Source organism: Hippopotamus amphibius, chromosome 10 (genome assembly GCF_030028045.1).
Source record: "Hippopotamus amphibius kiboko isolate mHipAmp2 chromosome 10, mHipAmp2.hap2, whole genome shotgun sequence".
Lineage (NCBI taxonomy): Eukaryota > Metazoa > Chordata > Mammalia > Artiodactyla > Hippopotamidae > Hippopotamus > Hippopotamus amphibius.
The window spans coordinates 71,591,246-71,616,322 of NC_080195.1; the positions used below are offsets into that span (position 1 = coordinate 71,591,246).

The window sequence follows — 25,077 nt, forward strand, 5'->3', positions numbered from 1 at the left end:
TTCTTTCTCTAGTTGTTTTAGGTGTAAGGTTAGGTTGTTTATTTGAGATGTGTCTTGTTTCCTGAGGTGAGATTGAATTGCTATAAACTTCCTCCTTAGAACTGCTTTTGTTGTGTCCCATAGGTTTTGGGTCATCGTGTTTTCATTGTCATGTGTTTCTAGGTATTTTTAAATTTCTTCTTTGATTTATTCAGTGATCTCTTTGTTATTTAGTACTACACTGTTTAGCCTCCATGTATTTGTGTTTTTTACAGTGTTTTTTTCCTGTAATTGATTTCTAATCTCATAGCAGTGTGGTCAGAGAAGATGCTTGATATGATTTGAATTTTCTTAAATTTTCTGAGGCTTCATTTGCGACCCAAGATGTGATCTATCCTGGAGAATATTCGATGTGTACTTGAAAAGAAAGTGTATTCTGCCACTTTTGGGTAGAATGTCCTATAAATATCAGTTAAATCTATTTGGTCTATTGTGTCATTTAAATCTTGTATTTCCTTATTTGTTTTCTGTTTGGATGATCTGTCCATTGGTGTAAGTGGGTGTTAAAGTCCCCTATTATTATTATGTTACTGTTGATTTCCACTTTTATGGCTGTTAGCATTTGCCTTATGTATTGAGGTGCCCCTATGTTGGGTGCATAAATATTTATAATTGTTATATCTTCTTCTTGGATTGATCCGTTGATCATTAAGTAGTGTCCTTCCTTATCTCTTGTAACAATCTATATTTTAAAGTCTATTTTATGTGATATGAGTATTGCTACTCTAGCTTTCTTTTGATTTCCATTTGCATGGAATATAATTTTCCAGACCTTCACTTTCAGTCTGTATGTGTCCCTAGGTCTTAAGTGGATCTCCTGTAGACAACATATATGTGGGTTTTGTTTTTGTATCCATTCAGCCAGTCTGTGTCTTTTGGTTGGAGCATTTAATCCATTTAAATTCAAGGTTATTATTGATATGTATGTTCCTATTACCATTTTCTTGTTTTGGGTTTGTTTTTGTGGGTCTTTTTCTTCTCTTGTGTTTCCATCCTAGAGAATTTCCTTTAGCATTTGTTCTAAAGCTGGTTTGGTGGTGCTGAATTCTTTTAGCTTGTCTGTAAAGCTTTTGATTTCTCTGTCAAATCTGAATGAGATCCTTGCTGGGTAGAGTAATTTTGGTTGTGGTTTTTTCTTTTTCATCACTTTTAGTGTATCCTGCCATTCCCTTCTGGCCTGTAGAGTTTCTACTGAGAAACCAGCTGATAACCTTATGGGGATTCCTTTGTATTTTATTTTTTGCTTTTCCCTTGGTGTTTTTAATATTTTTTCTTTGAATTTAATTTTTGTTAGTTTGATTAATATGTGCATTGGTGTATTTCCTCTAGGGTTTATCCTATATGGGACTCTCTTTTCTTCCTGAACGTGGGAGACTATTTCCTTTCCCATGTTAGGGAAGTTTTCCACTGTAATCTCTTCAAATATTTTCTCAGACCCTTTCTTTTTCTCTTCTTCTTCTGGAATCCTTATAATTTGACTGTTGGTGCATTTAGTGTTGTCCCAGAGGTCTCTGAGACTGTCCTCAGTTCTTTTCAGTCTTTTTTCTTGGTTCTCTTCGTTGGCAGCTATTTCCAGTATTCTATCCTCCATCTCACTTACTTGTTCTTCTGCCCCAATTATTCTGTTATTGAATCCTTCTAGTGTACTTTTCATTTCAGTTATTGTGCTATTCATCTCTGTTTGTTTGTTCTTTAGTTCTTCTAGATCTTTGTTAAACTTTTCTTGTGTTTTCTCAATCTGTCTTCATTTTATTTCTGAGATTCTGAATTATCTTTCCCATCATTACTCTGAATTCTTTTTCAGGTAGATTGCCTATTTCCTCTTCCTTTAGTTTGTCTTGTAAGTTTTTACCTTGTTTTTTCATCTGTGACATATTTTTTTGCCATCTCATTTAAAAATTTTTTAAATGGGTGGGATTGTGTTCCTGTCTTACTGGTTGTTTGGCTTGAAGCTTCAAGCACTGGAGTTTGTAGGCTGTTGTATAGAGGTGTGTCTTGGTGCTGAGGTAATGACCTCACTCTGAGGAATATTCCCTGGGGTCTGGTGTTCTCTGTTCTCAGAGCTTCTACCGCAGGAGCTCAGGCCTGACCCCCAGCTGGTTGCTCCAGGGTGCCTCCCATCTCCTTGGGCATTGAGGTCCCCACTAGTGTCACACAGCTGCACTAGTTGTGGGGAGATGCATGGGTCTATACTATAAAAAGAATTCTGTAAGATCTCAGCCAGGTCAGTGAGGCAAGGGGCCTCCTCCCCAGGTATATTTTCCCAGATTGCATCAGCACTCATTCTCCCCCTACTTCTCTCCTTTTAGTGTATTCTTTAGTTTCGATTCTCCTTAAAAATATGTGAATTATTAAAGATAGTATCCTTACTTCAGGTCTCTTTCCAGTCAGTTGCAAGATCAGGTTTCTGAAATGTACAGTCATATTACTCTGCTCCAGGGAGGCTTCAGTGTCTGATGGCTCTAATAAATTCAGATTCCTTAGGGTGGCATTTAAGATTCTGCTTCTCCCCTGCTTCCCACATTCACCAGCAGTTCTCACTAACTGTTTTGTCAGCTTTCTGACTCTGTTGCATGGTTTACCTTCTTCATCTCCCACTCACAGTACCACACTCATTTCTATAAATATTGACTCTGGTCATACCAATTCCTGTTTTTCTCCAAATATTAATTTTTTCTCCCATTTTCAAAGGCACAGGGTACTTCTCATGCTACTTAAGTACTCAATACCCCAGCTACAAGGCTCTTCATTTTCTGAACTCCCAGGATATGGGGGAAAGACAGTATTGATTCAAATTCTAGGTCAGTCCAGGTGAATTGGATGGATTGTGTGGGTTCCTCATTATTTCAAAGTATGAGATTTTTACTGAGGAACAGCATGAAAAGTGTCTAACTGAGGGGAAACATACATGAAAAGTCTAGCTTAGTGACTAGCTGATGGTAGTTTGTTAGTAAATTATTTTTTTCTTTCATATTTGCACATGTAAGAATCAACAAAAAGCTTGTTTAGATAATTAGAATTTTCACTATTTTCTGCCTCATTTATATTTGAACAACACCTCCAGCTTTTTGTTAATGCTATGTTTACATCAATACTTTACATTGGAATCAGTCCAGGTTATTGGTGTTTCTAATAACAAGCAAGGCAAGCAATAATATCAGAGAGAAAAAGCACTTTAATAAATTCATAAATTACAATGTCATATATGATGGACAACCAGTAATACTACATGAAAATGTAAAATACATTAGATGTCATATAAAAGTCATCAGTTTCAACTTCAAACTTATAAATCATTGATATATCAGATACTCTATTTCAGAGAACTTGAGAGAAAATTGACTAACACTAAGGAGGAAAATGTTCTTGATTAGGGAATGTATGTTGAATGCATAATCAAGCATAATTTCTTGAACAACCTCAAAATTATGATTCAGATTCAAGCATACAGTTTACTTGTGTTGCATGCTGTTGCTTAAGAAGGGATTGATATTTGAGAACTTGGAATATGGGGGAATTTGTAAGATTATGGCTTGGAATTCCAGGATATTGCAACAGTATTAAATGGAGAGGCCTTCATACTTAGTTACTTCTATTTTTAACATTTGTTGGATTTGTAAAAAATTGTAACTCATTGGAAATCAAAAAATATCTAGAAACAAGTGACAACGAAAACACAACAACCCAAAACCTATGGGATGCAGCAAAAGCAGTTCTAAGAGGGAAGTTTATAGCAATACAGTCCTACCTTAAGAAACAAGAAAATTATCGAATAAACAACCTAACCTTACACCTAAAACAACTAGAGAAAGAAGAACAAAGAAACCCCAAAGGGAGCAGAAGGAAAGAAATCATAAAGATCAGAGCAGAAATAAATGAAAAAGAAAGGAAGGAAACCATAAGAAAAATAAATAAAACTAAAAGCTGGTTCTTTGAGAAGATTAACAAAATTGATAAACCATTAGCCAGACTCATCAAGAAAAAAAGGGAGAAGATGCAAATCAACAGAATTAGAAATGAAAAAGGAGAAGTAACAACGGACACCACAGAAATACAAAACATCATGAGAGACTACTACAAGCAACTATATGCTAATAAATTGGATAACCTGGAAGAAATGGATACATTCTTAGAAAAATACAATCTTCCAAGACTGAACCAGGAAGAAATAGAAACCATGAACAGACCAATCACAAGTATGGAAATTGAGGCAGTGATTAAAAATCTCCCAACACACAAAAGCCCAGGACCAGATGGGTTCACGGGCGAATTCTATCAAACATTTCGAGAAGAGTTAACACCTATCCTTCTCAAACTCTTCCAAAATATTGCAGAGGGCGGAACACTCCCAAACTCATTCTACGAGGCCACCATCATCCTGATACCAAAACCAGGCAAAGATGTCACAAAAAAGAAAACTACAGACCAATATCACTGATGAATATAGATGCAAAAATCCTCAACAAAATGCTAGCTAACAGACTCCAACAGCACATTAAAAAAATCATACACCATGATCAAGTGGGGTTTATCCCTGGGATGCAAGGATTCTTCAATATACGCAAATCAATCAATGTGATACATCATATCAACAACTTGAAGGATAAAAACCATATGATCATCTCAATAGATGCAGAAAAAGCTTTTGACAAAGTTCAACATCCATTTATGATAAAAGCTCTCCAGAAAATGGGCATAGAAGGAAATTACCTCAACATAATAAAAGCCATACATGACAAACCAAAAGCCAAATTTGTTCTCAATGGGGAAAAACTGGAAGAATTCCCTCTAAGAACAGGAACAAGACAAGGGTGTCCACTCTCACCACTATTATTCAACATAGTTTTGGAAGTGTTAGCCACAGCAATCAGAGAAGAAAATGAAATAAAAGGAATCCAAATTGGAAAAGAAGAAGTAAAATTGTCCCTCTTTGCAGATGACATGGTATTATATATAGAAAACCCTAAAGACTCTACCAGAAAACTGCTAGCACTAATTGATGAGTTTAGTACAGTAGCAGGATACAAAATTAATGCACAGAAATCTCTTGCATTCCTATACACGAACAACGGAAGAGCAGAAAGAGAAATTAAGGAAACTCTCCCATTCACCATTGCAACCAAAAGAATAAAATACCTAGGAATAAACCTGCCTAAGGAGGCAAAAGATCTGTAAGCAGAAAACTTTAAGACACTGATGAAAGAAATCAAAGATGACACAAACAGATGGAGGGACATACCATGTTCCTGGATTGGAAGAATCAACATCGTGAAAATGACTGTACTACCCAAAGCAATTTACAGATTCAATGCAATCCCGATCAAATTACCAATGGCATTTTTCACAGAACTAGAGCAAGAAATCTTACGATTTGTATGGAAACGCAAAAGACCCCGAATAGCCAAAGCAATCTTGAGAAGGAAAAATGGAGTTGGTGGAATCAGGCTTCCTGACTTCAAACTATACTACAAGGCCATAGTGATGAAGACAGTATGGTACTGGCACAAAAACAGAAAGGAAGATCAATGGAATAGAATAGAGAACTCAGAAGTAAGCCCAAACACATATGGGCACCTTATCTTTGATAAAGGAGGCTAAAGTATACAATGGGAAAAAGACAGCCTCTTCAATAAGTGGTGCTGGGAAAATTGGACAGCAACATGTAAAAGAATGAAATTAGAACACTTCCTAACACCATACACAAAAATAAACTCCAAATGGATTAAAGACCTACATGTAAGGCCAGACACGATAAAACTCCTAGAGAAAAACATAGGCAGAACACTCTATGACATCCATCAAAGCAAGATCCTTTTTGACCCACCTCCTAGAATCATGGAAATAAAATCAAGAATAAACAAATGGGACCCAATGAAACTTAAAAGCTTTTGCACAGCGAAAGAAACCATAAACAAGACTAAAAGGCAACCCTCAGAATGGGAGAAAATAATTGCCTGTGAAACAATGGACAAAGGATTAACCTCCAAAATATACAAGCAGCTCATGCAGCTTCATACCAAAAAAGCAAATAACCCAATCCACAAATGGGCAGAAGACCTAAATAGACATTTCTCCAAAGAAGACATACAGATGGCCAACAAACACATGAAAAGATGCTCAACATCACTCATCATCAGAGAAATGCAAGTCAAAGCCATAATTAGGTATCACCTCACACCCGTCAGAATGGCCATCATCACAAAATCTGGAAACCACAAATGTTGGAGAGGGTGTGGAGAAAAGGGAACTCTCCTGCACTGTTGGTGGGAATGTAAGTTGGTACAGCCACTATGGAAAACAATTTGGAGGCTCCTTAAAAAACTACAAATAGAATTACCATATGATCCAGTAATCCCACTCCTGGGCATATACCCAAAGAAAACCATAATCCCAAAAGAAACTTGTACCATAATGTTTATTGCAGCACTCTTTACAATAGCCAGGACATGGAAGCAACCGAAATGCCCATCAACAAATGAATGGATACAGAAGATGTGGCATATATATACAATGGAATATTACTCAGCTATAAAAAGGGATGAGATGGAGCTATATGTAATGAGGTGGATAGAACTACAATCTGTCATACAGAGTGAAGTAAGTCAGAAAGAGAAGGACAAATATTGTATGCTAACTCACATATATGGAATCTAAAAATGGTACTGATGAACTCAGTGACAAGAACAAGGATGCAGATGCAGAGAATGGACTGGAGAATTCGGGTATGGGAGGGGGCGGGGGGTGAAGGGGAAACTGAGACGAAGCGAGAGAGTAGCACAGACATATATATACTACCAAATGTAAAATAGTCAGTGGGAAGTTGTTGTATAACAAAGGGAGTCCAACTCGAGGATGGAAGATGCCTTAGAGGGCTGGGGCGGGGAGGGTGGGGGGGACGCGGCAGGGGGGAGTCAAGGAAGGGAGGGAATACGGGGATATGTGTATAAAAACAGATGATTGAACCTGGTGTACAGCCCCCAAAAAAATAATAAATAAATTAAAAAAAAATTGTGACTCATTATACTCTGAAACAAATACTTACTAGTGTATCTAAATATTTATATCCTGACACAATTTGTGACCTCAAGAATAATTATTTAGTTTACCTGCAATGGACCCTAGTCGCTATATTTTGAAATATATTTTATCAGAATCTCTCCTTTCTGAACTCATTTGCTTGACTTATATACCATTATATTGTAGTAATTTAGTATTTTACACACAAAGTAGTCATTTTCCACTTTCTCAGTATTCCTTAATTTTGAAGATATAGTATTATCAAATTAAAATCAACTATCCACAGGGAATTTTTATTTAGGATTATTATGAAATCATATTTTTTTCATAAGATTTATTACTTCCTTATTTCTTAGACTGTAAATAAAAGGATTTTATAAAGGAATCATTGTAGTATAAAAAATCGCAATGAGTATATCTTTATCTTCTTCATTACCTGAATTTGGTCGAATGTACATGAAGAGAAGAGAACCATAGAATATTGAGACAGAGAGAAAGTGGGATGCACAAGTCGATAAGGCTTTGCCTTTTCCCTCTTTGGATTTCATTTTGAAAATTGTAAAAAGGATGAAAAGGTAAGAGATTATTACTATGGTAATAGTGAAGTTTTGAATTGACCCAGAAAAGATAAGTATCATCAATTCATTGATATAAGGGTCCACACACGAGAGTCTGTATAATGGGAGAACATCACAAAAGAAGTGATTGATTTGATGAGACCCACAGAAAGTTAACCTAAACAGAAACCCTGTATGAATCGTGGGATGCACGTTTCCAGCTATGCAGGCCCCTATGATCATGTGAATGCAGAGTTTCTTTGACATCATGGTGTGGTACTGCAGTGGGTTGCAGATGGCCACATAGCGATCATAGGCCATTGCTGCCAGGAGAAAGCAGTCTGCAGTTTCAGCGAGGCAGAGAAAATAAAATTGTGCCATGCATTCATAGAGGGAAATCATTCTGTCTTTAGAAAAGAAGTTCTCTAGCATCTTGGGGGTAATGGCAGTGGAACAACAGGAATCCATCAGAGCGAGGTTACCCAGAAAGATGTACATTGGTGTGTGAAGATGACACTCAGTAACTATCAATGCCACCAGGCCAAGATTTCCTACCATGGTGATCAGATAGATGGTGAGGAACACCAAAAACAGAAGGGTCTTCAGCTGTGGGTGATCTGTAAATCCTATCAGAATAAATTCTGTTGTCAAGGAGTGGTTATCCTCAATCATCTCTACCTTGCCTGTTCAGATAGGAATTACAGAGATATAATATCTAATTTTAAATATATATATAATTATCCCTTAAATTTTTCTTTTATAACAAAGAGAAGAGTTTCTTCAAACTTCTCCTGTTGTCTCTGCGGTACAGGCACAGAAACATTTAGGGGGCATTCATTTCCCTAATATGCCGGCTTCCATGGCCTCAATTCTGAAACTCAGAATTCACAAGAATATTTTGATAACTCCACATAGGATACTTACAGTGGTAAATCTTTGCCTTATGAATTTATGCAGGCTTAGTGTACAAATCTAAATTACTTATTTTTTCTTCAGTGTTTCCAAACAAGGTCAGTGTTAGTTTTTATTAAGAATCTTTAAAATAACTTAAAATAAATTTCCATATATATGTTGTATATATAATTTTTATTTTGCAAAGAGTGTTCATATTCTCTCTCAAGAAGTGACCATTTGAAAATTGCATGTAATATGTAGGTTAAATTTATATTGTAGGAATTGTATGAAGTTCACCAACGATAAATGAGAGGACTATTCTGGTTTAAGAAAGTAAACTCAGAGAGCTAAGCAATAAAGTATGCATTGATTATTACCTTTTTCACTCCTTCTCTTAATGTCATACATATTTCCATAAACGCTGACTCTGTCCATGCCATTATTTCTGTTGGCTTCTGTCCATGTATATAAATCCGTTCTTCCTCTCTCTCTCTCTATGTGTGTGTGTGTATGTATATGTAAAGTTTTTATATAATAATACTTCATAAAGCTCTAACCAAATGCTCCAGATCACACATATTTCCAATTTCCATACTCTCAACCATACCCAGCATAATTTACAGTGGCTCTTGTACAATCTACAGTGCTTTTTTTCTTATGTGCACACATAATTTCTTTACTATATTATAGGCATTTTGAGATTAAGTGTGACATACTTCTTATAACAGCTGTACCGTGCTATGGGGAAAAAGCAGTGTTGATTCCAATCCTACCTCAATCCCAGTGATCTGGGATGTGTGAACTTGTATCCTGCCAGTGACTCTTAATGACCAGTTTAATGGTCCTACCAGAAAATTATTCAAAACTCATCATTTTAGAAAATTAAGGGTTAATGTCCCAAATATATATGGAACTCATAGAATTCAATAGTAAAACTACAAACAATTTAGAATAATAAAATTTAAAAATTTAAATTATCTTTTTATCTGAGTTGACTTATCTATTTTTCTCTTTCTAAGAAAATTATGTAAGATTTTGTGAAGCATATTAGTTTATATTAAAAGCTAATAAATAAGGGTAAATTTACCTTTTACTTTAGTTTTCTTACTCTTAGAAAAAGAGATAAATGTTTAACTTTTAATACAATTTTTGAGAACAATTTCTGTTTTCCTTTAAATGGCTATCTTCCACCATTATTTAGTGATCCACTAGGAATCCTAATTTATTTGTCTAATCGTATCAAATCTATGCTGAAAATGTGTTTATTTTTCCATATCAAATATTAAAGACCCCAGCTGAAAATTTTGTTTGTTTTAAAATATTAAATATAATCCACTTAATTTTTCAGATAAACTAGAAAAAAACACTTGGTATAGTTCCTAAATTATTTAATAAAGTTACTTTGTGCTCTTACCTGTATATTTTAATGTTTACCTTAATCAGAAAATGTCAGTGGGAATTGAAGTTTATTCTCATCCTACTTTTTCCACAGCCTTTAGATTTGAGAGGAGCTAGAAAGATAACTGAGTAGTTCAAATCTAACAACAACAAAAATGTTTAATACTTTGGATAAATAATAAATGCTAATATTAAAAGTAAAAATGAATTAGAATACTTCCCTTAGATTTGTAACACCTCATATTTGCTTTGTGGTGTTAGGCCTCATAGAATTTCATAATATAAATCTTGGTCTCTAAAATATTTGTGATTAGAAGAATGAAAATGTGGACAGCTACAAATAGGTCAGAGTCAATATTTATATACCTTACAAGGCAGAGTTAAAATTTTCCATCAAATCCTAAGAGATTTCCCCGCACTGACATCAGTATATTTCGTGTGGGGATTCGGTCGCCAACACACATCAGGTTGCCATGTAAGATAATGAGGTTAAAGCAAATTACCTTCACTAAGGTCACTAAAGTCATTTGATCACCTACTGATTATTAGGTAACTGACCTCATTTTAAAATTCTCCTTATTATTCTGCATAAATTTAAAATGAGCAGAAAAGGGTCTCATGTTAGCTTGACCTTTTACTGGATGAATTAATGTGGTTTATGAAAGGTAATTCGAATTTTGAGAGGAGACTGGAAGATGTGGTAGGTTCAGCAAGGGTCATCAAACTCTGTGAGTTGATTTGTCTTGTAAAAATGAAACTCTTTAGTCCTATATATGAATTACTGAGATCATCCTCCTTTCTTTTTAAGTTTACCTAGCTGCCTTTGTCTTCTTATCCTGATATCCCCCTTCATTCCACTAATCACTCTTCAATATACTACATATTTATTTGTTACTAAATCTGTAATAGATGACTCCACACACCTTACCCCTCCCCAAACTTTAGCATATGGGCTTAAGTGAGAAGAGAATCTCTGTTATGTTCATTTCCGTATTTCCAACACCTTGAATAATAAGTAGCACTTTGTAGTGCTCATCAAATATCTGTCAGATGAAATGAAAAAAAAAAAAGTACTCCCTTGCTCAGTAATTTGAAATGGTCTTTGATTAGTTTTCAAACCAGATCCATTTTCCTTATTTTGGTATTCCAGATGCCCCACAGTGTCTCTGTACCTTGACTACGACCTTGATTTCTTTCTCTCACCTCACGACACTTGGCCATGTGCATCCCTTCACTGTTCCTTTGTGCACCTACTTCATTTATTTACTCATAATGTTTCCCTCACCAAAACCACCTTCTTCTCTCCTACTTATCCCAATCCTACTCATCCTCAAATGCAAATCAGATCTCCATTAGGACTTTCCTAGGTCATTTAAATTAAATTGATTTTTCCTTTTCCTGATCTACATGATACTTACTGCTTTTATAATGCATTTGCCATTTTATCAAGTGTGACTTGTATGTGTCTTGACTGTAAAAGTCTTGGCTAAATATCCTTAAATCACCAATCATGTCATATGTATTTTGAGTTCGTGACAGTACACTGAGCTAGATCCTCAGTACAGGCTGCACTGATATTTATACTTTCAGTTCTGTTTTAACCTTAATCAAGCACTTAAAATATACAGGATATTGGAAGAGATGATAGGTAGAGTGAGCACATGATATGAGCATGATGGGGATTAGAAGTTCTTAGGCTTTAGAAATGGCTCTTGATAAGAAGCTCATAATCTAGTGGGGAGAAAGACACTTGCATTGCTAACTAGCAGGCTATTCAGGCTGTGATATAGAAAAGTGTAAATGTGCTACATAAAAATATGGTAAAGGAAGTGAATGGTGACCCAGGGGTAAAAAGAAAGATTTCTCACTGGAAGTGTCATTTCAGACGAATCTTTCAGGGAAGTAGGATTATACGCGTAATAAGTGATGTGCATGAGGAAAAGAAGCAGCCTAATGGAAGCATATGATAAAATCCTTGAAGCTTGCAAGTACAAGACCTAATACAAAAAAGGATATTAAACTAGGATGGCTGAAGCTTATTTATAGATGATATTGGGGACACTTACAGATAATGTAAAGGGATTGGAAAAATAGATTAGAAATTAATTAATTTGATTCCTTCCCTGCCAATTTACTGAACCCTCCCTCTCTCTCAATAAAGTCACAACTGATGATAAATGCCAACTCCAAAGGACATCTAATTATCTTCCTACCCAAGCTGTGGTGTTTGGTACTATTGAAAGTCATCACCTCTGGTTCTGTGATAATACTCACTGCTTCTGTCTTCCTGACTGTTCCATCTCAGTCTTTTAGGCTGGATTGTGTTCTCTTTTTGCCTTTAATGATGCTTATGTTCCCCTTGATTCTGTACTTGACCTTTCTCTTCTTTCATTCTAGAGTTTCCCGCAGATTATCTCATCTAATTATATATTTCAACTATGTCCCATCTAATGGTGGCTTCACTAGAGGAGAGTTCCAAGACATTTTTGCTGTGCATTCATATCAGGAAAATAATTGGGAGTATATTCCTAATACATTTATTTATACCTACTAATAGGCAAATGTACCACTGTGCTTAAATGTTATGTATATTATAAAATATGAAGATGTAAATTAAAAAGAATGGCAAACGGTATTAAAAGTTTCATGTATTAATGCTATAAAAACAGTGTTACTCCTACTAACACTGTTATTAATTAACTTATAATCATATTCAGAAAAAGGTGAATATGGTGTATTATAATGTCTTAGGGTTGTGATATAGCAATTACAGCACTTGTTTGAATTGATTTCCAAACATTCTTAATGTCTGACATAGTGTGAAAGATCCTGCACACACACACATCTGCCCAAATGGAGAAGAATGCCAGTTTTGACTGGGTCCCAAAACAGGAAAGGGCTCTTCAGCAGGTCCAAGCTGTGGAGTAAACAGCCTTGTTATTTGGGCCCAATAGCTCAGCAGACCAATGATTTTTAGAGATATCTGAGATGGGAAGAGCTGTAGAGTGAGTGGAAGGTTTTTGGAAAACTTTAATAGAACTGCCTATGGTTTTTGAGCAAGACCTTGTTCTCTGCGGCAGAGAGTTATGAACTATTAAAAAAAAAACACCCTGAGAGCTTCTTACTTTGGGATATCAAGTGACCAAGAGGCCAGAACTGACTCCCTGAACTGGAATTTATCAGACTAGAAAGTATAAGTTTGAGTGGGCCCAGGAGCAGTTCATTAGAAGACAAAGGTTGTACATTCAAGGACTGGATTGAACAGGGCTGGAGAATAAGACACAGAAGTAGGTAAGCCAATCCTCCTTGCCATCTACCACCATTGCACTGACATCTTTTCCTCAATTCACAAGTCTGGCCTAAGAAGGCCAAGTCAGTTCTTAGATAGTTGGCTTGGTATGTTGATTTCATAATATATTGGTCCTGAAATATAACTGCACCCAGGGTCACCTTGAAAGGTATCAACAGGGGGAAATCCTCTGTTACAGCATAGGACAAATCATCTAGTTCCATTGTATAGAAAGAGAAGTAGTCCAAGCTAAGAATGTAGATTCAGACTAGAGGTGAATGGTTGGTATGCTGGTCAGTGGTCTGTGGAGAGAAAGATAAAAAGTTCAGGGAGCAGGAAATCTGAGGAAGATGCATGTGAATGGATCTACTTGAACGGATATGGAGTGTGGAGATTATAATCCATGTAAATCTCTACCAGAGAGCATCTACCATGGAAGGGCTACTAAACAACTAAGGAGAATGACTCAGCCAATTGAGGTCATCCTGCTTTGTTTACCTGCCATGCTTGTGCTGGCACTATGGATACATGAAAAGTGGATATAGAGCTTAAATGGAGGCATGCATGCGCCAAATAGTGTAGGCTCCAACTTTTCCAGGCTGATGTAGCAACTCATGCCAAGTGTTCAACTGGCACAGAAGCCACTATGGAGCCCCCATTATGGCAACATCCCTCAGAAAGATATGTCAGCCACTTGGTGGCACGTGTGATACTATGATCCTCTTCTACTCTGATAGGTGCAGAAATTCATCTTGACTAGAATCAACATGATCCAAGTATGGGTTATCTTTCCTATCTGCAAGGACTCAGGAAGGACCACTATCGGAGGCTGAGAGAGTGGTGTGTAACATTTCATTGGACTGAGAAATCTAGTTTACACAAGGATGGTGTGCTCTTTGTCAATGACTGATCATTGGTCTTATCCTGTTTTATTCACCTAGAATTTATTGGCTTAATAACTGATGTATGAAATGGCCTTGCGAAGATATTATTGAGGTGTCAGGACTATATCTTTCAGAGTTCAGTATTCAGCAGATATCAGTGACCATTATATGTTACCATGTCCTCAGTAAATCGAATACTTGGGTCCGGGAACTCTCTAAGTGACCATCTTGGGAAATCTGGACTCTATGTCTCCACATACTTGAGCTATAATGGGTTTATATGTCCTGGTTCTCAAAGGGGAAACGCTCTTACCAGGGAATTTACCAGGAATTCCGTTATATGTAAAATTACAGCTGCTGCCCAGCCACTTTGGGTTCCTTGTACCAAAAGTCGACCTGCAAAGGAAGAATCCCAAGGCTTGTTGGGGGTAATTGACTGATTACCAAGAAGTAGAGCTGTTGTGTTTCAGCGAGGGAAGGAAAAAGTATGTTTGGCATTCAGGTGATTCATGGGCATCAGTTGGTACTTTTTTGCTTAAATTTGACAGTAAATAGACAGATGCTACAACCAAGTCCTTAAAAGATTCAGTCCCCTCAAGATCAGTCCCTTCAGAGATCTGCTTCTGGCTCTTCCCATCATGTCAGTCACCTGGACCAGCAGAGGTGAAATGAATCAATAGGAGAGAGAAGATGAATATTAGTGTGGCCTTGAGACTAGCCACAACAGTGGGAACTGCAAGTGTCCCGTTGACCTTCATTTTGTAAGGTTCTCTAAGAAAAGAGAAAGATTCAAACCCTGGTAAGGTTTTTCCTGAACTCATGGTAAAAATAAGTAACTCTGACCAGTGTAAGAGGTGGCAAATAATAAAGATATAGTTCACAGCCCAGATCCCACCTTAATTCCCCACCTGAGAGTGCTAGTAGCTGACAGCTTTCAACTAAGCTCCTCTTCGGGAAATGTCCTTAGCTGAAGAGAACTGGCCTTTGAAGGTATATACCCTTCCTTGAGTGAAGCCTGCATCCTATGTCATGGATGTGTAATTTCCAGCCCCTTGTCTTAATGCATGAGAACTCTGAAGGGATGTTACAAATCCTCATTTCACATGCTACTGAATAGTCTTTGTTGTGACTACATTCAACTTATCCTTCTGCTCAATCTTTTAATTAATTAATTTTTTAAAAATTTCTTTATTTTTATTTTTTAACTCTTTAATGGAGTGTAATTGCTTTACACCGTTGTTCCAGTTTCTGCTGTGCAACAAGGTGAATCAACTGTATTTATACATATATCCCCATATCCCCACCCTCCCATGACTCCCTCCCACCCTCTCTATCCCACCCCTCTAAGTCATCACCAATCATCGAGCTGATCTCCCTGTGTTATGCAGCAGCTTCCAACTAGCTATGTGTTTTATATTTGGTAGTGTGTATATGTTAGTGCTACTTTCTCACTTCATTCCAGCTTCCCCTTCAACCCCCACCCCATGTCCTCAAGTCCGTTCTCTACATCTGCATCTTTATTCTTGCCCTGTCACTGGGTTCATCAGTTCCATTTTTTTAGATTCCATATATGTGAGGTAGCATACAGTATTTGTTTTTCTCTTTCTCTTATTTTCCTTAGTCTGTTATTGTGTTTTAAACATGAGGTCCTTCCCCAACAATCTTCTTACATGCACATCTTTCTCTCAGAGTCAGTTTCTTTGGTACTTCAACTTAAACATGTTTCTACATGAAAGAAAGAGAATAAAAAGATTAGAAGGTACAACTAAATCTATTGATCATAGATTAACCATCTATTAAAGAAATAGCATATTACTGTATCAACAGAGTAGAGTGATCCCAAACTAATAACTTAGTAAACTATAGTATCCCTTCACCTGTGTGTGAATAGAATCATGTACAGTTGCTCACCTGGAATAAAGTAGGCATTTCAAAATAAATAGAAACAGATAGTCTTCATCCAGATGAAACCAATATTAGAAGAAAACAAAATATGAACAGAAATATTTCACGTGATGAAAATTCTCCCCAGAATAACAACCATAGGAAGAGAAAAAAATCTAACACAATATCTCAGCCTGACTTCATTATCTTTAAATAGCAACTGCAGATAGGGGAAAAAAATCTTTTGTCAAAAATCCAAAAATCAAAACTAGAGATGGACAAAAAGAAATAATATATAATATGGAAGCTGACTCAAGGTAGAAAAGAAATTGGAGAAAAAGACATAATCACTTTAGAAATTAAGACTAAATTACAAGATTCTCAAGATGTAAGACATTCTGTTATCTAATGGATTATTGAAGAGAGGAAAGGTAAGAAAGAAAGAAATGGAAATGAAAGTGAAAAAAGAAAGAGGTAAAAAGAATTAGAGATTGGAGAAGACCAAGATGGTGGAGTAGGAAGACACTGAGCTCATCTCCCCCAATAAACACATCGAAAATATATCTACATGTGGACAGTTCTCACTGAAAACACTCTGAACTGGCTGAAAGACATACACAACCAAGGCTGTAAAGAAAGATCCACATGGAGTATGGTAGGAAGGGTAGTGAATACACATGATGGATCTAATTGAGCAAATGGGAAGTAAAGTTTTTATTAACTTAAAAATAATGCCACAGTCATGCAGAAGAGAGAATATAAACACAGCTGTGGGAAATATTTACATATCCCTAATAAAAACTGAGTATCATATTATGAAAAATATTCATATACCATCAAGGGTGAGAGAAATGGGGAGGTGTTTAGTTGAATAGATAAATATTCCTTAAACATAATTGATTAATATGTCTACAGTTGATATTAACAAATATAAAGGTAAATTTTCATGGAAATAGCTAAAAAAATAGTTGTTTACCCAAAATGCATATGTCATGAAGTACAGAATATGACCTGTTTTAGAATGTACCTTTTAGTACTGTTTTAAATGTTGGTTTCTGAATAACAAAAAGAAATAAAAGGACAACCGTAAGGGAGACCAGTCTTAACTATTGATAATGTGTAGGTGAGACATTATGGCAGCATTGAATTGTGTGAATTAGTTTAAAAGGAGAAATTTAGACACATTTGAGATATTTCAGGGACTGTTGACAGTTTTTGTTAACGTTTTGGATGGGATAGCAGAAGAAGATGGGGGATTATTTCTAATTTCTTCCTTACCCAACTGGCTGGGAGAGGCTACCATCAAGGTTGAGAAGACCTGGGAAAACTGTTTTTGTTGGGAAATTTAAGAGTTGCTTTTTGATTGTGTTAAATTTGAGATGCAGTCAAATAACCGTGTCCTGCTTGGCAGTTAGATATATGAGTCTAGATATTAGGGGAGTTGCCAGAGCTGGAAGTGTACATTCTGGGTCCTTTTCATGTTGATGCCATTAAAAGGCATAAAAATAGATGATGGAGTCTCATAAAAAGAATAGAATAGAGACTCAGAGCTGAACCTCATAGAATCCTAACATTTAGACTGGGTAGAGGCAGAAGGCTCCTCCCCGATCAAAATGCTTATTACTTATTACTATTTAATACTTACTATTTTAAATTTTATATTACTATTTATTATGACTTTAAAAAATTTCTTTCTTCCCTACTAGAGTGTAAGTGTATAGATTGGGACCATTGCGTTTTTGTTGTTCAGGTTAGATAGGCTTGAAATAGGCCTCTCTGTGTATGTGTGTATGTGTGACTGTATGATTGTGCATGAACAAATGGAGGTGTAAGGAATCAGTGAATAAAGAAGAGTTAGTTAATAAATTCTTTTGGAATGACTGGTTAGCCATAAAAAATCAAATTTTAATTCTCACTTCACAACATTCTAAAAAGAATCCCAGTTGATTAAAGGTGATATGTAAAAAGAAATTAAGACATGGAAAAATAAAAAATACAAATTATGTTTATAGAATTTCTGAATTTGGGGGGGTCTTGTGAATTTTAACACAAATGCAAGAAGTAAATAATTAACCAATTGACTTAGAAGTGGAATTGCTGGATCATAAGGTAATTCTAGTTTTTTATTTTTTGAGTAATCTACATACTTTTCTGATAGTGACTCTACCTGTTTACATTCCCACCAATATGGTATAAGTGTTTTCTCTTCACCTCTTATTAGTACTTGTTATTTCTTGGCATTTTGATAATAGCCATTCTAAGAGGTTTGAGGTGATATCTCCTTATTACTTTCATTTGCATATCCCTGATGATTAGTGATGTTGAGCACCATTTCATGTATTGGCCACCTGTTGTGTCTTCCTTGGAAAAATGTCTATTAAGGTCATGTATGCATTTTTTTTTATCCCCTCCCTCCTGTGACTCCCTCCCACCCTCCCTCTCCTGGCCCTCTAAGGTATCACCCATTATCGAGTTGATCTCCTTTTGTTATACAGCAACTTCCCACTAGCTATTTATTTTACAGTTGGTAGTATATATATGTCTATGCTACTCTCTCACTTCGTTCCAGCTTCCCCTTCGCCCCCTGCCCCCCTCCAACCTCGTGTACTCCAGTCCATTCTCTGCATCTGCATCCTTATTCTTGCCCTGTCACTGGGATCATCAGTACCATTTTTTTTTTTTTTAGATTCCGTATATATGAGTTAGCATACAATATTTGTGTTTCTCTTTCTGGCTGACTTCACTCTGTGTGACGGACTCTAGGTCTATCCACCTCTTTACATATAGCTCCATTTCATTCCTTTTTATGGCTGAGTAATATTCCATTGTATATATGTGCCACATCTTCTTTATCCATTCATCTGTTGATGGGCATTTAGGTTGCTTCCATGTTCTGGCTATTGTACATAGTGCTGCAATAAACATTATGGTAGATGTTTCTTTTTGGATTATGGTTTTCTCTGGATATATGCTCAGTAGTGGGATTACTGGACCATATGGTAGTTCAATTTTTAGTTTTTTAAGGAACCTCCAAACTGTTTTCTATAGTGGCTGTACCAACTTACAGTCCCACCAACAGTGCAGGAGAGTTCCCTTTTCTCCACACCTTCTCCAACATTTGTTGTTTCCAAATTTTGTGATGATGGCCATTCTGACAGGTGTGAGGTGATACTTCATTGTGGCTTTGATTTGCATTTCTCTAATGATTAGAGATGTTGAGCATCTTTTCATGTGTTTGTTGGCCATCTGTATGTCTTCTTTGGAGAAATGTCTATTTAGGACTTCTGCCCATTTGTGGATTGGGTTATTTGCTTTTTTGGTATTCAGCTGCATGAGCTGCTTGTATATTTTGGAGATTAATCCTTTGTCCATTGCTTCATTGGCAACTATTTTCTCCCATTCTGAAGGTTGCCTTCCAGTCTTGTTTATGGTTTCTTTCACTGTGCAAAAGCTTTTAAGTTTCATTGGGTACCATTTGTTTACTCGATTTTATTTCCATGATTCTAGGAGGTGGGTCCGAAAGGATCTTGCTTTGATGGATGTCATAGAGTGTTCTGCCTATGTTTTCCTCTAGGAGTTTTAAGGTGTCTGGCCTTACCTTTAGGTCTTTCATCCATTTGGAGTTTATTTTTGTGTATGGTGTTAGGAAGTGTTCTAATTTCATTCTTTGACATGTTGCTGTCCAATTTTCCCAGCACCACTTATTGAAGAGGCTTTTTTCCATTGTATATTCTTGCCTCCTTTGTCAAAGATAAGGTGACCATATGTGCTTGGGTTTTCCTCTGGATTCTCTATTCTGTTTCATTGATCTTCCTTTCTATTTTATGTATGCATTTTAAAAAATCAGATTGTTTGGTTTTTAACTATTGATTTATAAAAGTTCTTTATATATTTTGCATATTCATCACTTATCAGATACATGATTTGCAAATATTTTCTCCCATTTGGTAAGTTGCCTTTTCATTTTGTTGATGATTTCCTTTGCTGATATTTTCTCCCATTTGGTAGGTTGCCTTTTCATTTTGTTGATGATTTCCTTTGCTGATATTTTCTCCCATTTGGTAGGTTGCCTTTTCATTTTGTTGATGATTTCCTTTGCTGAGCAGGAGTTTTATATATTTAGTCCCACTTGTTTATTTTTCTTTTGTTGTCAAATTCAAAAAAACAACATTGTGTCTGATGTCAGGAGCTTATCGCCTGTTTTTTCCTAGGAGTTTTATGGTTTCAGGTTTTATGTTTGATTCTTTAACCTATTTTAAGTTAATTTTTGTGGATGATATAATTTAATGATCCACTTTCATTCTTTACCATGTTGCTTTCCAGTTTTCCCAGCACCATTTATTAAAGACACTATGCCTTCCCCATTTAAAATTTTTGGTTCCTTTGCTGTAAATTAGTTGATCATACATGCCTGGGTTTTTTCCTGGACTCTCTTTTCTATTTCATTGATCTTTGTGTCTGCTTTTATGTCATTACTGTGCTTTTATGATTACTGTAAATTTGAATATAGTTCATAACTGGGAAGCGTGATATATCTACCTTTGTTCCTTCTCAGGATTGCTTTGGATTTTGGGGGTCCTTTTTGGTGCTGTACACATTTTAGAATTGTTTGTCTCTTGTTTTTTAAAATGGCATTGGAATTTTGATAAGGATTGCATGACTCTGTAAATTGCTTTGGATCGTATGGACACTTCAACAATATTAATTCTTCTGATCCATGAGCCCTGAGCATTTTTCCATTTATTTGTGTCTTTATTTTTTTCATCAGTTTTTTATTGTTTCCAGTTTACAGGTCTTGCACCTCCTTGCTTCAATTTATTCCTAGGTATTTGATTCTAGGTATTGTGTGATACAATTGTAAATGAGATTTTCTTCTTAATTTTTCTTTCTTCTAGTCTGTTAAGAGTGTGTAGAAATGCAACTGATCTTTGCATATTGATTTTGTAGCCTGCAAATATACTGAATTTGCTTATTATTTCCAACATCTTTTTTGTGGGTTCTTTAGTGTTTTCTGTACATAATATCATGTTGTCTGCAAATAATGACATTTTCACTGCTTCCTTTCAATTTGGATGTCTTCATTGCTTTTTCTTTTCTAATTCCAGTTGTTAGGAATTCTAATACTGTCTTCAATAACAGTGACAAGTGTGTTCATCATTCTCTTGATCCTGATGACAGAGGAAAAGCTTTCAGATTTTCATTGTGCAATATCATTTAGCTGTGTGCTTGTCATATTTTATATGACCTTTATTATGTTGAGGTGCATTTCTTCTATACCCACTTTGTTTAAAGTTTTTATTATAAATCAATGTTGAATTTTGTCAGATATTTTTTATGCATCTATTGAGGTTATTATATGATTTTTATCTTTCATTTTGTTAATGTGGTATATCACATCAATCTGTGGATGTTTAACCATCTTTGCATCTTTGGAATAAATTCCATTTCTTCATAGTAGATGATCCTTTTAATGTATTGTTGAATTCAGTTTGCTAATATTTTATTGCAGATTTCTGCATCTATGATCATTGGGGATATTGACCTGTTATACATTTTCTTGTGCAGTCTTTGTCTGGTTTTGGTATCAGAGTAACGCTGGCCTTGTAAAATGATTTTGGAAGTTTTCCCTCATCTTGTATCTTTGGAAGAGTTTGAAAAGGATTGGTATTAATTCTTTTTTAAATGTTTGAAAGAATTCATCAGTATAGCCATCTGGTCCTGGATTTTTGTTTCTTGGGTAGTTTTTGGTTACTAAATCAGTGTCCTTACTAGCAATTGTCCTATTTAGGTTTTCTATTTCTTTATGATTCAGTCTTTGTAGGTTGTATGTTTCTAGACATTTATCCATTTCTTTTAGATTGTCCAATTGGTTGGTGTGTAATTTTGTAGTCTCTTTGTAGTCTCTTATAATCCTTTGTATTTCTAAAGTATCAGTTGTAATGTCTCCCTCTTTTATTTATGATTCTATTTATATGAGCCCTGTCTCTTTTTTTCTTGCTCATTCTAGCTGAAGGTTTGTCAGATTTGTTTATCTTTTAAAAACTTAGTTTTACTAATATTTTCTATGGTCTTTCTAGTCTTTATTTCATTTATTTCCACTATGATTTTTATTTCCTTAATTCTAGTAACATTGATCTTTATTCTTTTTCTTTGTCTCCTTGATATGCAAAGTTAGTCTTTTTATTTGTGATGTTTCTTCATGTAGCCTTTATCACTGTGTGCTTCGCTCTTAGCACTGCTTGTGCTGCATCCCATAATTTTTGTATTAGGTTGTATTTCCAATTTTTATAACAGGTTGTATTTCCATTTTCACTTGTTTTGAGGTATTTTTTGATATCTATTTGATTTCTTTTTTGATAAGATGGGTTCAATAATTTGACAGTGAACTTACGTCAAGAAAGTATAAAGAACACTTACAACTTAATAATAAAATAACAAATTACCCCATTATAAAAAGGCAAAGCATTCTGAATAGTCATTTCTCCAAAGAAGATATGCTTCAAAGTACATAACAAGATGCTCAACATTATTAGTCACTTGGGAAATCAACCTAAACTACGAGATACTACCTTGCATGAACTATAACAGCCATAATATAAAAGACAGACAATAACAAGTACTGCTGCAGATGTGGCAAAAGTGGAACCCTCAGGCACGGGTGTTGGGAATGTAAAACGGTACAGCTACGTTGGAAAGCTGTCTAGTTGTTCTTCAAAAGGCTAAACATATGTATACGTTTGGCTGATTCACTTTGTTGTACAGCAGAAACTAACACAACATTGTAAAGCAACTATACTCCAATAAAAAAAAATAAAGATTAAACATCCTAAAAAAAATAAAATAAAAAATAAAATCCAGACTTCTTCAACAAATAAGTAACAAGGGGAAAAGAAACATAGGGGAAGCACTTAAAAGACAAATCAACTAATTGTAATCAAGGAACCTATTGAATTCAGATTTAAACAAACTGTGAAAAAAAGGAATTCATGACATTTATGAGACAATTGGAAACTTGAATACCAGCTGGATATTTGGTGGCGTTATTGGTAATAGTTTAGATGTGATAGTGGTATTGTGGTAATGTTAAAAATAGGTTCTTATCTTTTAGAGATATACACTGACATATTCATAGATGAAATTGTTTACATCAAAATAATACAAGATTGGGAAAATGAGTAGGGATATAGATAAACAATAAATAAAATAATAAATAAAAAAACAGAAAGGCTAAACATAATTAGAATTTGGGATTAACATATACACACTACTATATATAAAATATATAACCAACAAGCACCTACTGTATAGCACAGGGAATCCTACTCAATATTTTGTAATAACCTATAAGGGAAAAGAATCTGAAAAAAAATAGATATAAATGTATGTGTAATACATACATATGTATGTATGTATTATGTTTATACATACATATGTATATATTTGGGTGCTTTACACCCCAAACTAACATAACATTATGAATGAACTATACTTCAATAAAAATTAAATTAAATTAAATTAAAAAATAAAATTAAAAAAATGCTAAACATGGAGTTACAATATGATCCAAGAATTCTTCTGCCAGCTATAAACCCAAGCAAAATGAAACTATATGTGCAAACACAAATTTACATGAGTGTTCAGAACAGTACTGTTTGTATTTGACAAACTTATTCTAAAGTATATATGAAAAGGCACAAGACTCAAATAATGAAGAGGAGTAAAGTTAGAGGACTCAAACTACTTGATTTCAAGACTTACTAGAGGACTGCAGAAATGAAGACAAAATGGTAATTCTGAAAGAATAGGCACAGGGGTGAAGATAAGAGAATAAAGAACCTAGAATAGACCCATACAAATGTATTTGATCTTTGACAAAGGAGCAAAGGTAATTCAATAAAGAATGGTTTTTTCAGACTTTCTAGGTGGCGCAGTGGGTAAGAACCCGCCTGCCAATGCAGGGGACATGGGTTCGATCCCTGCCCCAGGAAGGTACCACATGCTGCAGAGCAACTAAGCCCGTGAGCCACAACTATTGAATCCATGTGCCGCAACTACTGAAGCCCACGTGCCTAGAGCCTGTGCTCTGCAACAAAAGAGGCCACTGCAATGAGAAGCCCGCACACCACAATGGAGAGTAGCCCCTGCTCGTCGCAACTAGAAAAAGCCCGCGTGCAGCAATGAAGACCCAATACAACCAATAAAATAAATAAATAAATAAATATATAAAAAATGGTTTTTTCACAAAACATGTGCTTGAACAAATTTATTTCCATATGCAAAAACCCTAGACTAAGACCCTACACATTTTACAGAAATTAATCATTTGATATATATGAAATATATATATATATGAAATATGAATATATAAAATATGTATATATGAAATATGTCTATGAAATGTGTATATGAAATATATATATGATTTGGACACAGGCAATTGTAGTAAAATGATAACAGTTGTTTAATGGTGTTTAAAAAAATCTGTGCATAGTAATTGTGTAATTCTCTTTTCTGTAGATTTGAAAAATTTCAAAATAAAATTAGAGGAAAATGTCATTGATCCACGTCTTCTTGAATCTCTTCCCTATTTCTCTACCCCTTAACTTAGCTTCTTGAAAGTTATTCTCTCATGCTATCAATATTTTGACTTCTTTGTGCTCCTTATAGTATGACTTAGTTTTTAAGGTGGAGTTAAAGGAAATTAAAATAGTGTAATGAAAGTAAAAGACAATAGATATGCTGAATAGTTAAATGTACACTACTGAAAAGTTATTTGTAAGCTAAAGAATGTATGAGAATTTATTTAAAAAATTTTATACATCTTTATTGAAGTATAATTGCTTTACAGTGTGTGTTAGTTTCTGCTCTACAGCAAAGTGAATAAGCTATATGTATACATATATCTCCATATCCCTTCCCTCTTGAGCCTCCCTCCCACCCTCCCTATCCTAGCCCTCTAGGTTTTCACAAAGCACCAAGCTGAACTCCCTGTGCTATGCAGCAACTTCCCACTAGCTATCTATTTTACATTTGGTAGTATATATATGTCAGTGCTACTCTCTCACTATGTCTCAGCCTCCTCATCCTCCCGTGTCCGCAAGTCTGTTCTCTGTGT

The 25,077-nt window shown here is 35.3% G+C and overlaps 2 protein-coding genes across 2 annotated transcripts in view; one reads left to right on the plus strand and one right to left on the minus strand.

The window, feature by feature from the left end:
• GABRR3 (gamma-aminobutyric acid type A receptor subunit rho3) overlaps positions 1–25,077 on the plus strand; it is a 725,962-nt gene that overhangs the window by 170,402 nt on the left and 530,483 nt on the right. The gene's annotated exons all lie outside the window — the stretch shown is intronic.
• On the minus strand, positions 7,431–8,285 carry LOC130830396 (olfactory receptor 5K3-like). Its single transcript, XM_057697601.1, has one exon. The coding sequence runs from the start codon at positions 8,283–8,285 to the stop codon at positions 7,431–7,433; it is 855 nt and encodes a 284-aa protein (XP_057553584.1).

Bases quoted from the DNA above. Each gene is read 5' to 3' on its own strand.
- LOC130830396 (XM_057697601.1), bottom strand. From the start codon at position 8,285: ATGATTGAGGATAACCACTCCTTGACAACAGAATTTATTCTGATAGGA.